The sequence below is a fragment of the Podarcis tiliguerta genome (assembly GCF_965153285.1).
Source record: "Podarcis tiliguerta genome assembly, chromosome: 12".
NCBI classification, from domain to species: Eukaryota; Metazoa; Chordata; class Lepidosauria; order Squamata; family Lacertidae; genus Podarcis; species Podarcis tiliguerta.
Window position 1 is genome coordinate 36,763,514 of NC_139545.1, and position 13,822 is coordinate 36,777,335.

The 13,822-nt window shown below is 40.7% G+C and overlaps 1 protein-coding gene across 2 annotated transcripts in view; it reads left to right on the forward strand.

The window, feature by feature from the left end:
* MALRD1 (MAM and LDL receptor class A domain containing 1) overlaps positions 1-13,822 on the forward strand; it is a 215,766-nt gene that overhangs the window by 120,836 nt on the left and 81,108 nt on the right. For both annotated transcript variants that reach the window (XM_083405973.1, XM_083405974.1), the window contains one exon: positions 7,136-7,316. In XM_083405973.1, the coding sequence (XP_083262099.1) occupies positions 7,136-7,316 (181 nt within the window). The remainder of the gene's footprint in view (positions 1-7,135; positions 7,317-13,822) is intronic.

Sequence of the window (13,822 nt, forward strand, 5' to 3'; positions counted from 1 at the left end):
GCCTGGAGTGGTGGCAAAACAATGACCCCTTTTCCTTTCCTTCCCAACCCTACCACTGTGCTGTCTTCCAATGGGTTGCCGCTTCTGCTGCACCTGCTGGTCCAGTCTCCAAGGCAGGGTGAGCAGGGACTATGAGTCCTATCACGCCTTGACCCCCCTCTGCCAAGCTCACTTCCTCTGTTGGCAGATGTATGGGCACTGGGGGGGGGGGGTTAAATAACACTGATTATATGTTCGATTGTGGCATCTCTTGTTCCTCGGACAGCTTGAGCTATGTGTGAGAGGATGTGAGCAGTTTGAAGCTGGGAATTATTTACAGTGTTGGACAGCCTCCAATGGACAATAATGTGTAAAGGTCACAACTAGGTGAGATTTAGTAGAGTGGTCAGAGGCAAAGTGTAGCTTTTGTTTTATTCTCTGCATTCTTTGGGGATTTGAGGGGTGGAAGCATAAACAAAGAATTGCAAAGGATGAAGAAATTTCACTACATAAACCAGCGTGACCTCTTTATTCCTGGAAAGAAATATAAAGTGGATTTGGAAATCACAATAAATAATTTATGGGAGTCCAGATGACTGACAAAAGGCAAACAGTGCTCCTATGTTTTTTAACTTGTTTGTGGAAAGAAAAGAGTGAGATGGAGAGATGCTTTTTTCCACTGTTTTTTCTTCCAGTTTGTCAGTTGCTGTAGACAAACATTTCCTTGCTCTAATGACAGGGAATCAAAGAAAGTGTATGTTAATCTGTCCAGTCTGTCTTCAGGTTATTGATTTTTATTGTAAAGAAAGAAAAGGGTTATAAAATACAGTCCATAGGTTTTTGCTACAATTGTACTGAAATGTTTGTTTTAATTTCAGCTTCCATCAAAAGTAATACACATTTCTCCAAAACGTTGGTAACAGCTACACCATCATTTCCCAGCTCAGTTTTCTACAACAGGGATTTGATGCCAGCAAATCTAACAGGGTTAAAAAAAAAAAAACAACTTCAGAGAGAACTTAGTCTGTTGACAGGAACACAAATGGAGTAGAAATGTTAACAAATTACAAATCCTGTTACCTGGACAAACAATAGTGAAGTACTATTGGAAAACTGTCTCAGAATTAAAAATATCTTCCCTGTGAGGTAGGTTACTCTGTGACTATCATGGCAGAGTGGGGATTAAAACCTGCATCTCCCTGGTCTTAATCAGCACTCTAACCACTATACCACAGTAACTTGGCACTCAGCAATACAGCTGCAAATAAAACATATTAAGTATGCTTTGAGTGCAATATACAATGTGACACTAGATGGCGATGGTGAGCCTTATGGAAAATTCAATGTATTTTTAAAAATGCAGAACGATTTTTATATGTGTGTAGATTCCACCCTAGTCTTCTCTACATTGGTCAGTTGGGTGATTCAACCTCACTGAAAGAAAGGTGGTATATAGTTGGTTGTCTTACTGATTGTAGCCAGTCATGTTAACAATTGTTCTTCACTACTTTTACAGATTTTATGTTGCTGTATGCTGTCCTGAGGGACGCGGGTGGCGCTGTGGGTTAAAGCCTCAGCGCCTAGGGCTTGCCGATCAAGAGGTCGGCGGTTCGAATCCCCGCGGCGGGGTGCGCTCCCGTTGTTCGGTCCCAGTGCTTGCCAACCTAGCAGTTCGAAAGCACTCTCGGGTGCTCTAGGGTTGTGCGCCCATCTCACTTAAGAGGCCGGGGGCCAGCGCTGTCCGCAGACACTTCCGGGTCACGTGGCCAGCGTGACAAGCTGCATCTGGCGAGCCAGCGCAGCACACGGAACGCCGTTTACCTTCCCGCTAGTAAGCGGTCCCTATTTATCTACTTGCACCCGGGGGTGCTTTCGAACTGCTAGGTTGGCAGGCGTTGGGACCGAGCGACGGGAGCGCACCCCGCCGCGGGGATTCGAACCGCCGACCTTTCGATCGGCAAGTCCTAGGCGCTGAGGCTTTTACCCACAGCGCCACCCGGGTCCCTTCAAAAAGGCACCACTAGTACTAAGTTAATTCAAAAACAGGGAAAAAACTCTTTAGAAAGATGGTGGCTGGTATCTCTCTGCCTAGGATTTTGACTAACCCTCAGATGAAATAATAAGCATAGCTTGGAGGCAAGGGTGGAAGTAAGGGAGGGGTCTAAAGCCTAACTACAGAAAGAAAGAAGCCTGCTGTCTTGAGATCCATCATGGAGACAGTGCAGTTTAGAAAAGAGTTGTGTGTATCAGCTTCCTGGGATTGTCCTAAAATGGAATTGACCATGTGGATAGCCCAATTAATTAAGGAGGGGTGTGCTTTCCATCTCACAATCATACCCAATGGGGAATTATTCGCTGAATTAAGGGGTTAATTGTATTTAGATATGGCACTAGATTCTGGAATTAATTTGAGGTAGTCCACACAGTAGGCTTTCCCTGTCCACCACAGTGATACACTCATGGCTCAGAGCAAAGTCAGATCACACATACAGTCTCAGACCATATGGTAAGTTCCAGTTGAACTTCTCAGTAAGGCTTCCCTTCAGCTGCTGATTGGTACTGTCAACGTGCACAGTGCTCACAGTGTTTTAAAATAGTGTCCTTGTACACAGCAATGACATGCATATAGCTCAAGCACTCGCAGTCCCCAAAGAACTGACAACAATGATCTTGTGATGAAAGTAGAATCTGTTTTTCTTCTCCAAGCAAACTCCATAATATGTTATATTGAAAAATATGGTTTCGGACCTTTCAAACAGAATTTCAGTTAAGAATGTTGGCCTATTTATACTTCAATATTTTCACTGTATTTGATGTTTTATTAAGTATTTATAAATTTTGAAACAGCAGAAGCTAAGCAGCGTAATAGTAATGGGCTCTTCTAGCAGTTCCAGATCCAGAAATGTTTACAAGGTTTGCAAAATAGCCATTTATGTATCTGAACCAAATGGCCTTTGGTATTTGAACTCATTTCAGTGGTGTTATTCCCTATGCAACAGATAAAGCATATCTGTAAACGTGTCTAAAGGATTATGGGCCTTAATGCTTCAATACTAGAAATGTCTAATTCACTTTATTATCAGTAAATACTTAAATGGATCAATTTTGCATTATAATTTTCCATTATTAATTTCCACTTCAGTTAAAGCTTCTGCTTAACTCCCCAATCAATGGCTAGCTCTTTTATTAATTAATCAGACTCTTCCTATTAATAATGTTTTGGAATGTTTTCCCACACAAAAGAGATTTCAAGGGCAAACTGCATGTATGTGTAAAGACAACTAAAAGAATAGATGCAATTAAGTGCTTTGAGTCTTTCTATTCACGTATATATATGCCCCCCCACACTTCCATGATGCAGAACTATCCAAATTTGTCCCTTGCAGTTTGTCAGTCTCACATACTTCATTGACAAATTTGTCTAACTGGTCTCTATATCTAGGGTTACCATATTTCAAAAAGTAAAATTTCTGAAACCCATAAAGCTTTTTTTAGTAACCCACCCCACTGACCACCCTAGAATCATGGTGGCGGGGCGGCAAAAGAGAAAAGTGCACTCAATGGACTTTATGGAGGAAGAAGAACAGAAGAGAAAGAGGAGGCAAAAAGGAGAAAGTTTTAGGAGCATCCTACTCTCGTGTAGGACCCTGGCAGAGACACATGCATGACTGGCATGTTGTCTCCCTCCTGGTCGATTGTTCAAAAGCTTTCTCCAACCCGAACATCACAGCGACTGATGCCTTGGAGACATCAGCACACTTAGGGATCGGCAGAGTATTCGCAGTTTGTGGAACAGAACTCAGTAGCACAGCTTTTTGGCTAATCTACATTTATTTACATTTAATACACTTGGAGCATTCTGCTTTAGCTCCTTCCTCTTTCTCATCAGACAGGAAAGAGAGAAAGAACAAAGGACAATAGTCCCAATTCACGGAACACAGTAATACCAAAACATCCTGTCTCCGTCACTTCCCACACTGTGGAATGAAAACATACACTGTCATGTGATAGACAACAATCCCATGACTGCAGACACGGGGAATGAATCTCCAACAGGAAGATGGCCATACTGCAGCTGGGAGTACATTTGCACTCACCATTCAGGAGAAAAGAGGTACACTTGTTTTCTAGGGTCCAGCAGCAGAAAGCACCATGTTGCTGTGGAGTGAGGAGAGAGACAGAAGGAGAAGGAGACATAGTTAAGCAGGGGCAGACTTTGGTCTTTCAAATTACAGCTGTGCCCTGTGTGACGCCAAAAATCTGCATTCTCTGCCTATTGCCTTTCATTCTGCTCAATTCACAACATCATAGTTGCGGTGCCCTGCAGCACCCCCTAGGCTTGGCGCCCAGTGCGATAAGACTGGTCATGCTGCCCCAAATCCACCTTGTGAGTTAAGGCTGTGAGTGAAGAGACTGAGCCTTGAACAACAATCCCTCAGTTCTTCTAGTATATGATAATATTCATGGACTTTGTCTTTTTGGAATCCCTTTCTATTTTTTATTTAACACTGTACCACAATGAACCTTTTACTCCTTAAAATCACTTGCAAGATCCCTGGAGACCTCTCTAATGTGCATGCCCACCCTCCATTCGTATGGCTCAATCTTATGGCATAATTGCAGACTGTGTCTTTGTTACATTGTCTAATAACAATGATCATATCCCTTGCTACCCTCCAGTTTTATTGTTGCATGAACTGGCGGCATTTCCCCCCCCTTCAAATATATTGATAAAAAACATAGGACATGTTTAGGTACTAGAGTGCAGAGAGAACTAAGTAGCAGGCACTGTATTGCAAGCAACAAGTGCTGCCTTATGAGTAGCCTCTGTGCATGGAGTACTTTCTACCCATTTTACTTTTTACCAGCTGAGGTTGCTGCACCTCAAGCTGACAATTATACATGCTGTGGAGTGTGTGCCACTGTTCAAGCCTATCTGTCATGTCTACTCAAAGGTAAGTCCCACTGAATTCAATGGGACTTATTCCAGTCAAGTATATGTATGATTGCAGTCCAAGAGGATGTAATTCTCATTCAGTTAAATGCTTCAATCCACTTTAATGATACTGGTTGTAGGCCAAATGTGGCCTTGACATGAATAATGAATGGATTTTTAGCATTCCAAGTGAGGAAGGTTCAGAAGTCATTGTAGGCAAATTTGTTGTGTAAGCCAACATTGATTTTCATTGGCATTCGTATTGTTTCTATAGCTAAGTACTAATTGGGGCCTTGTTTGTTTTAGTTTGCTGTTAATCATCCCATAGCTGCCAAATCAACTGCGCATAAGAGAGACCTAGAGCAAAGGCTATGTATTCAGAAAATCTGTGTTCACTCCCTGGAATTGACTGCACTAGTAGAAGTGTTTTATATATCTCTATCTACACATATAGTGGAATCAGTTAAATTGTTCTGTTCATGTGCCGTTGAATTAATGTTGACTTGAGCATGTGCATAGGAGTAGTCTGCTGGTTGCATATTTGAACTACATAGTGTTAGCTTTTTTGCTGGATATTATAACTATAAATATATTATGCTGAGTATAACCATGTTAAATATTTATTCTAAAATGATACATCTTAGCTACTGAGTTTGTGGTCACTGGTGCCAGGTAGGGATGAATCCATCAGTCTATTTCCAATGTCTGTAAATTTCACATTCATTCATAAGTCCCTTTTTGTCTTCTGGTGTCTTTGACACCGTTAACTAACTGATCTATCTGGTCAGGTGCCCTTATCTATTACTTGTTAAGTTGTATTTTTAAGTAGTATGTGATTCTGGATTCTTGCCTTAATATGGGGTTGTTCCCTTGTAGTCCTATAGTTGTAGTAAAATATAAACTAGCCCTTGGGTTGCATGCTGTCGGAGCACCTTACCCCAAAGTTGGAGGCTTTGTGAGGATTGCCTATTTGTGTGAATCTCCTATGTACACAATACAGAAAATGTTAACAAAATCAGTAGTGTATTTTCAGACCAAAAAAAGATTGCCTCCAGGCGCTGCATAATATCTTTTACTTTTGTGGCACCTTAAATTGCAGGTGTTGTGTAACCCAGCCATAGCTTTGCCATGTAATAAGAAAATTTGGTCATTTTAGCTGCTTGGATGATTTGAAGCCTGAAAAAGTAGCAGCTGGGAAAGGCATCAAAAATGATGTAACACTTTTGAAAACAGGTCCTGTACGTGACAATTTGCACTTAACTGTCTGTTCATTGAAGAATCAGATTTATCATCACCATCTGTTTATTTATATGCACTTTCCCACAAAAATTTGCCCAAGTGGCTCACAATGTATCAAACAAACAACAATAATATCTCAATTTAAAAAGCAAGAACAAAATAATCAGCATGTAAATAAATCCATACATGATCTAAAACAACATATAAAGCAATACAAATATGCTAACCTAATGTAACAGCTTAAAAGCACAGATCAGAGAGAATAATGTCCAAAACAGCAGCAAAATGGTAGTGTACAAATCTTGGGGGAACGTCATTGTTCCCTAAGGACATTTCACAAAAGCTTACTATAATTAGCTTACATGTATTGAATGGTAGGAACACCTCTCACTTGTGGCAGCCTTTACTCCCAGCTCTGACCTGGGTCTCTTCTCTCAGTCATTACCCTGACTCTCACCTGCACAGGTAAAGATTTCCAGTCCTCCTTCAAGACCCACATAACCCCTTCCTGAAAGTTTGACTTGATTATAAAAGTTGTGTTGCATGTAATGCAACAGCGAAAGTAGAGGATGCCTGAGTGAGTCACATCATTTCCCCATGCATCAGGAATCTTGTGCAATGTGACCCTTTGCACATTTACCCATGGATGTTTAAGTTTTCTCTTTTCATGAACCAAGGACAGTGGTTGCATGACTCACTTGCACATTCCCTTTCGTTCTTTATTCTCTGCTGTAATTCAGGGGTTGCCAACATGGCACCCTCCAGTTGTTGTTGGACTGCAACTCCAAACAATTCCAGCCTCTATGGCCAGTGGTCAGGGAAGCTTGTGGTGGTACCTTGCAGATGATGACTAGCCCTGCTTAAACTAACAGTGTTTCTTGTAACTTTCACTTTCTCTTTTCCCCATTTCATACTCATGGCAGGTGCAAATTTAGCATTCTGAGTTTTGCATTCACTCAAGCTTTATTCTTTTCTTTGAAGACCGAGAGTGGTCTTTCAAAGGTTTGGAGTGATTCTGGAGACTATGGTGGCCTTTGGAAGAAAGCAGAAATACATCTGGGGAAGCTGAGAAATTTTGAAGTTCTGTTTGAAGGCATTCGGATCAAGGATCTTGGAGGAGGAGCAGCAATAGATGACATTGTATATGAGAACTGCAGCACAGGTAAGGACTTCTTACTCAAAATGGTATGTGCTGAAAAAATAAATGCATAGAAATATTTTGTTTTGTTTTTAAAAAAGCAATGCAATAATGGTCAGGTTCACACGTAACACTAAGCCAAATTCATTGTCTTACTTTGTTCAACTCATCAACTCGAGCAGTTTCAAGAAGCATAGGCCTTCAGTATATTAAATAATAAATTTACAGCTTATTAAAAAATAAAATCACAGCTATATTTTGCTGTTTGGTGGTTATGACAGTGTCTTTACCTTCTATCCCAGGAATAACTAACATGGTGCCCTCCAGGTGCGGTGGACTACAATTCCTCTCATTGCTGCCCATTGGGAATGTAGTCCAAAACCTATGGCGGGCACCACTTTGTCCCCTCCTGTTCTATCTCCTCTGCATTATTCTCACAAATGGATGCCCAAACATTAGCCCTTTTTGTCTCAAGTGTCCGCTACCACATTCTTTGGGTGTGATTTACTCTACATCAAGAAACAGAAATTCGCAGAAATGTAGAAAGCCAGATTCAGATATTATGACTTTATGACAAATCTATGGTCGCAGCTGGGATTATCTGTATCTCAATGTCTTCACCAACAAATCTTTCCAATTGTGTGTGGATCTTCCTGCCAAGGCTTCAGTGCCTACAGGCAGAATTCTCTAAGAGTCAATATAATTTGTTAAGCTTGTTTTATGTCAGAATCAACCCAAATTTTCTGATTAGCCCTGGCTGAGTAAAAATCCCCACAGATTGTTGAATTGATAGCGCACCTTATTTGATACGACTTCTCGCTGCTGCCTGAGGAAATGCTTTATCAACTTTCCCCAGGAAAGAGCTGACCATAGCCACACATGTTACTGATGGTATGGTGCTGTTCCTATATCTAATCAACTGGCAAAACACCCCGATACAAAAATACCTGAAAATGAAAGTGCTTATCAAATGTATTTTGAGGAATCCTGCTAAGCTTTATTGCTCTTTGATAGAATTCTGCTTCCAAGAAATCTTTCTGAACTTGCACCTAAATAAATAAATATACATTTTGTTCATCCCATGGATCCAAGACCTTAGTTCCAAGTTCTTCACTTTCTGTTCCTGAACAGTTTTTAAACTATGGCAGTTGCCTTTATAGAAAAGTGGAAAGGGGAATCACTGAGGGCACAGCCCACAAAGGATGTTTTCTTCTGTAAGATCCCTTTAGATAAAAGGTTATCCTCTGAATTCAAAGGCAGTTTGGTTACTAAATGCTTTACGGCTTTTAAAGAAGGGAATTGTTGGTGCAATAGTCTCCTGCATGTGGCATTTTCCCTTTAAGTATGGTAGTTCTCCTCTCAGAGAAAGAGTTCATTCATCAGTCATCCTTTTTATTAGTGATTTAACATTCACACCTCCTCTTCTTTGCCTCCTCCTTCATTTAATACAGGCTGTGCATCTTCAGAACACAGAAACGTTCCTCATTATTCCTTAAGATAGGAAGAGCTACAGCTAATTAACTATTGTCCACAGTACATCTAATTCAAAGAAATGCAGGATAAAAAGAAACCGAAATCAACAAACAAAATATTAAAGCCTTCTTTTTCTGTTTGCTTTCCTCCCTTTAATTTCTTTTTATACTTAAAAGTGATCGTCCTTGTTTTCATTTGGATTCACAGGAGCAACATTCATAGAAACAACATAACCTTCAAAGAAACAATATAACCTTCAAAGAAACAATATAGCATCAAGAGAAAAAGAGGGAGAGGGAGAGAGATACCTGCCTTTAGAATTTTGTTTGCTTCATTGCAACACTTTATTCACCTCCTGATTCACATCCACACTCAAAAGTTCTCTATTTTGAAAGGAGTGTGTCAATGGCTATCTCAAAAACATAGCATGACAGCACTTATATGTTAAGTATTTTTAGAACTCTTCCCAATTTTAACTTTGATGTCTACCACAACAATTTAAAAGCTCGTAAAACATTTGCATGACTAGCTATTTAATCATAATAATAATCCTTCTTGAGAGTGTGCCACAGACATGGTCCACGATTCATAAGTTTTGATTTTTATCATATGCACTGAATCACAGCACCTGTGCATGGCTGGCAATTTTTTCCCCTGTTGGCTACTTCAGTTCTTCCCACTGTGAGTGATGCTTTGTGCTAACATGATTACATTTGGTATCTGTCCCCAGTGTCATTGATCATTTGCTGTGGGTGAAATTTTTTCAGACTGTTACAAACTATTCAGGGCTTGCTCATCAATAGTATATTATAAATGCAGAAGGCCCAGCAGGGGGCTGACATGATTACTAAGACAAGAAAAAAGAGAGAGCAGCACATATTAACAGAGAAAGGAGAAAGCCCAGGCCAGGATTGTACAGACGTGGTTTGTTTTATAAACGTCATATAAAATACCATATGCCCATTAAAAATATTCTAATAGGTTTTAACCTACTAAAACTATTCAGCTACCAATTTCACCCAGCACTTAGCATTTATACATTGCTGCTGCTCTCTATGCATTCAAAGCACTTAAGATTATCTCAGGAATCCGTACAACAAACAGTAAGGAAAATGAAATGCATCGCAATAGCAGTGAAGGGCATTGATATTACAGCTTTTTATATTGACCATCAGGCAGGAGTATATTTTTGCAAGTTTTGCATATATAATTTCCCCACAAGGCTTCTCACAAGAGGATCCCAACTGTTCATTTTGTATTTGAGGCATAAATATAGTTTGTTTTCCACCCTCCCCAAAAAAACTTTTATAGAAAAGCATTGAATAGAATTAAATCATAATTTATCATTTACCAAGGGGAAAAAAATAGCAATTTCAAGAAAGGCCACACAGTTATTCCGAGGATAACTTTTTAAAACTAAGAGTAATTATTTGCATTACGGGGGGGGGGGGGGCAAGAAGGGAATTCTGGGAGAAATGAAAGAGAAGCTATCCGTGTCCATCTTGCTGTACTCAAACATCCTCTTCTATTCCTCGACTGCCTTGTATGAGAGAGATAAGGGATGAAGAGCCTGCAAGTATCCCACAGTAACTTCATGCAATGTATTTCACTCCTAGTACCAAGAAGATCCAGCTTCTGTGTAGTAATTTAGAATGGATATTTCATCAACAAGTAAACACTGGTATATGCGCAACAGCCATCAGCTGAACTTAACCTTCTCTAACTGAACAAGCTTAATGACACTCTTGCTCTTTAGAGTCTATTCAGCTTAAAGATACAGTAACAGATATCATCACGGGTTTGTGTGTGCAAAGGGGACTGCAGAACAGAAGAGAGGAGGAGCCACAGAAATGGGAGTGGTCTGTGCACAAGGCGGAGTTAATAAAATGAAGGAGAAGGGATAAAGGTGAAAATCGGGTTGCAAAAGGGGGTTGCAAAAATGGTTGGAAGAGACGGCATGGAAATGGAGGTAAAGATGAAAACGGAAGTACAAACAGAGCTGCATAATAGGAGGGGGAGGTGGCACCATAATTCGACTAAAGGTGAAAGGGGTTGTTGCAAAAGGGTAGTTGAAATGTGTGGAAGTGGGGTTCCACAAAAGGAAGGAGGGACACAGACATAGGAGTGAAGGTGAAAGCAGTGCAGTATAACAGGAGAGAGAAGTGGGTTAAAAAATAGGCTTGAGGAGGTGAAAGGGGGATTGGTAGTTGCATGGGGTGGGAAGGGGAAAGTCTAGGGGATGTGAGGGGAGCTGGTAAGCAGGTGACAAAGCCCTCTCTCCAAATAAATATATGTAGGTTGCAATATGAGTCAACCAGTGATGGGATCAAACCAAGGGGTTGGCCGTCCACAGCTTGTGCAGCTCTTTCAGTGCCTTGGCGTTCCTCTGTAGTTCAACAGCTCCCCATAGTTTACCTTGCAAGGACACTTGAGAAGCACAGCAGGCGAAAACAGGGAATGCATGCAAGTGCTATACTGCTTCATTAGATCTCTTCGTCATTGCGCTTTTTGTTTCTCCAACATGTTACTCTTGGCTGGTTCAGAGCAAACTAGTTGAATTATATTTGGGGAAACAAATTTTATTTTATTTTTTTCTCTGGCATCCCTTTTAGTTTTTTCAGTTTATCTTGTTTTTGTAAAAGTATCCTGAATTTAAAATGAAAAAATGCTCCTAATTATGACAAACACTCTTCTGAGTGAAAACCATTTCCTTCCTTCCTTAATGAAATGTCAACATTCAGCCAAGGGCTGAAAAACTGGTAAAGGGATACCTTGCATTTAGTAGGGACGGGGGAGAAGCTTGGTTTAAATCGCAATTTCACAGTTAAAGAAACAGTCGCACAAACGGAAATACAACTAAACTTGTCTGAATTTTGTAATGCAGTTCTCTAACCAACACATGTGTATATTAGGGTAATAGCTCTGGGAAGCATGAAGGCAATTGCTCTTGCCTGCTGTTGATTTGTATTCAATGTAAGTAACCCCTAAACTTGGATATTTCACATTGTCATCACGACTAGTGTCCACTAGTTCACAAGTAAAGACAAAGATTAATTTTTCCACATTAAAAGAAGGGGGAAATGTCCTCTATGCATTTGAATTCATTGCCCATCTTGGAGTGCTGAGGTTGGGATTCAAGTGTGTTTCAGGATCCCACAATTGAGGTACTATCTTCTCCTCTGTTGCTTATATTTGTGTGTTGCCTTGTCCTTACATCTCCAGTTGTAGTAGTACAGTTGCCGTTCCTGGTATATTTGTATCTTCAGCCCAGAATCGGAATATCTTAATAATATTCTTAGAAATTAAGCATTTCCACTTTGCTGGCTCACTTTGGATACACATTGCTCTTTCATCCGTTTACCCAGCACCAAGTTCTCTCTTGTGAATGCTTAAATTTTATGAACAGGGTGATGTAGCCTCATGTTGTGCACTTTGATAGGTGTGGTGTGCGTCCTGTCGCTCAGTCAATATGCTTGTGGGATGCCTTGGTTCGCTGACGTTTGTCAGAAGAACCGCATACCTGATTCACCAGAAGTGGTGATTGTGGCCCAGTGTGATCACCTGGAATCAGGGGGAGGGGCTGTCTTTTGGCTTCCCGCACAGCCAGGGGATGATGTCCAGCTCCTCTGTTGGCCACAGGAGTGGTCAGGAGTCACCTGCAAAATTCAAATGTGAAATGGGCTATTATGGCCAGGAAAGGAGGAGGATAAAAGTCGGCTGCAGTTTTTCCTAGCTGCGCACTCCAAGTTGGCTTTAGGTGTCTTTATTATGTCCTTCCATGCCCGCTGCCCTGGCCTTTGTGACTAAATATACGTGCTCCTTCAATATTATCCTCCATCATGGCTTTTGGGTTGGAGAGGGAGGAGGTCGTCGGGTGTAATCTTGAGCTATCAGTTGATTTCAAAGTGAGTCTTTTAAACTTGTTTGCAGGGATATTATAGCCTCATTCAGGCATCTGCCTGAACATGCATGGGAGCAGGGGTGCACATGAAAGTTCAGCCACCAATTTCTCTGGGTACATGGGCTCTTCTTAGACTTTTGCATGTATAGCACAGCAGTTTGCCAAAGCTTCTAAGTGCGTTAGGTTGAACATGCTTGGAAAATTCCCCAGGATTGGAAATTCTGGCTGATCCTGCAACATTTTCTGAGTGCGTTAAACCAAGCACACTTTGAAATCCCTTCAGACCTTCACGCTAACCAAATGAATATATTGAGATATGTATATCTGAGTCAGATTTTATGATAGGCCATTTTTTTCTTGCCTTCAGTATTCAGTATTACAGCATTTCAGTGTGCATTGGGTTTAAAATTTATTGTACACCCCAGTCAGCATATCATCATCATCATCCTTTTTTATTATCAAGCATGTCTTATTTTAAGTTTTGCTTTCAAGATATAGCATAACTGTAATACAAAAAGTAGGGTTTGTTCAACAGATTAACTGAAATGCAGTACTGTACTTGCATTTAACCTTCTGCTCAATTATTTTCACTGTTTATATTTGCTTGCTAGTTTGAGCAACCAGGAGACTACCTTGCTGGGTGTTTGTGTGTGTCCTAAGCTTTATTTTGCCCCTGCCCCCACCTTTCCTCAACTATACAGGAGCTGGAGCTGGCAAAAGAGAGATTTCCTGACTTACTCAAACTGTAGGAGTCCTCTTTCTGCATTGCAAATGGCACTGAGAACTCCGTAATCTTGAAAACTCATGATGAAATGGTGGAGGTGGTGGCTTTGGGAAACAGGAGGAACTCTATGTCCGAGTTTGTGTATGCATATTGGGCTTCTCGTCATTGCTGCCTTTGTTCTATGTATTTTTGTCTTTACTGGCAATGAATGTTATCATACCCCCCATGCATCTGGAGACCAAACAAGGCAAATGAAGTGTTGTCCTCATGCTGAATTGAATTTCAGTCTGCTTAAAGCTTCTCATCCATTAAGCTCTGAATATGGGCAATAGAGCAGTCTAGGCAGGTACAAGCCATCATTAAAAGTGAGCAGGATTGAATAACATCTGTTGGAAGCAGAAAATCACTAAAGTGATGGTGCACAATGGGTAA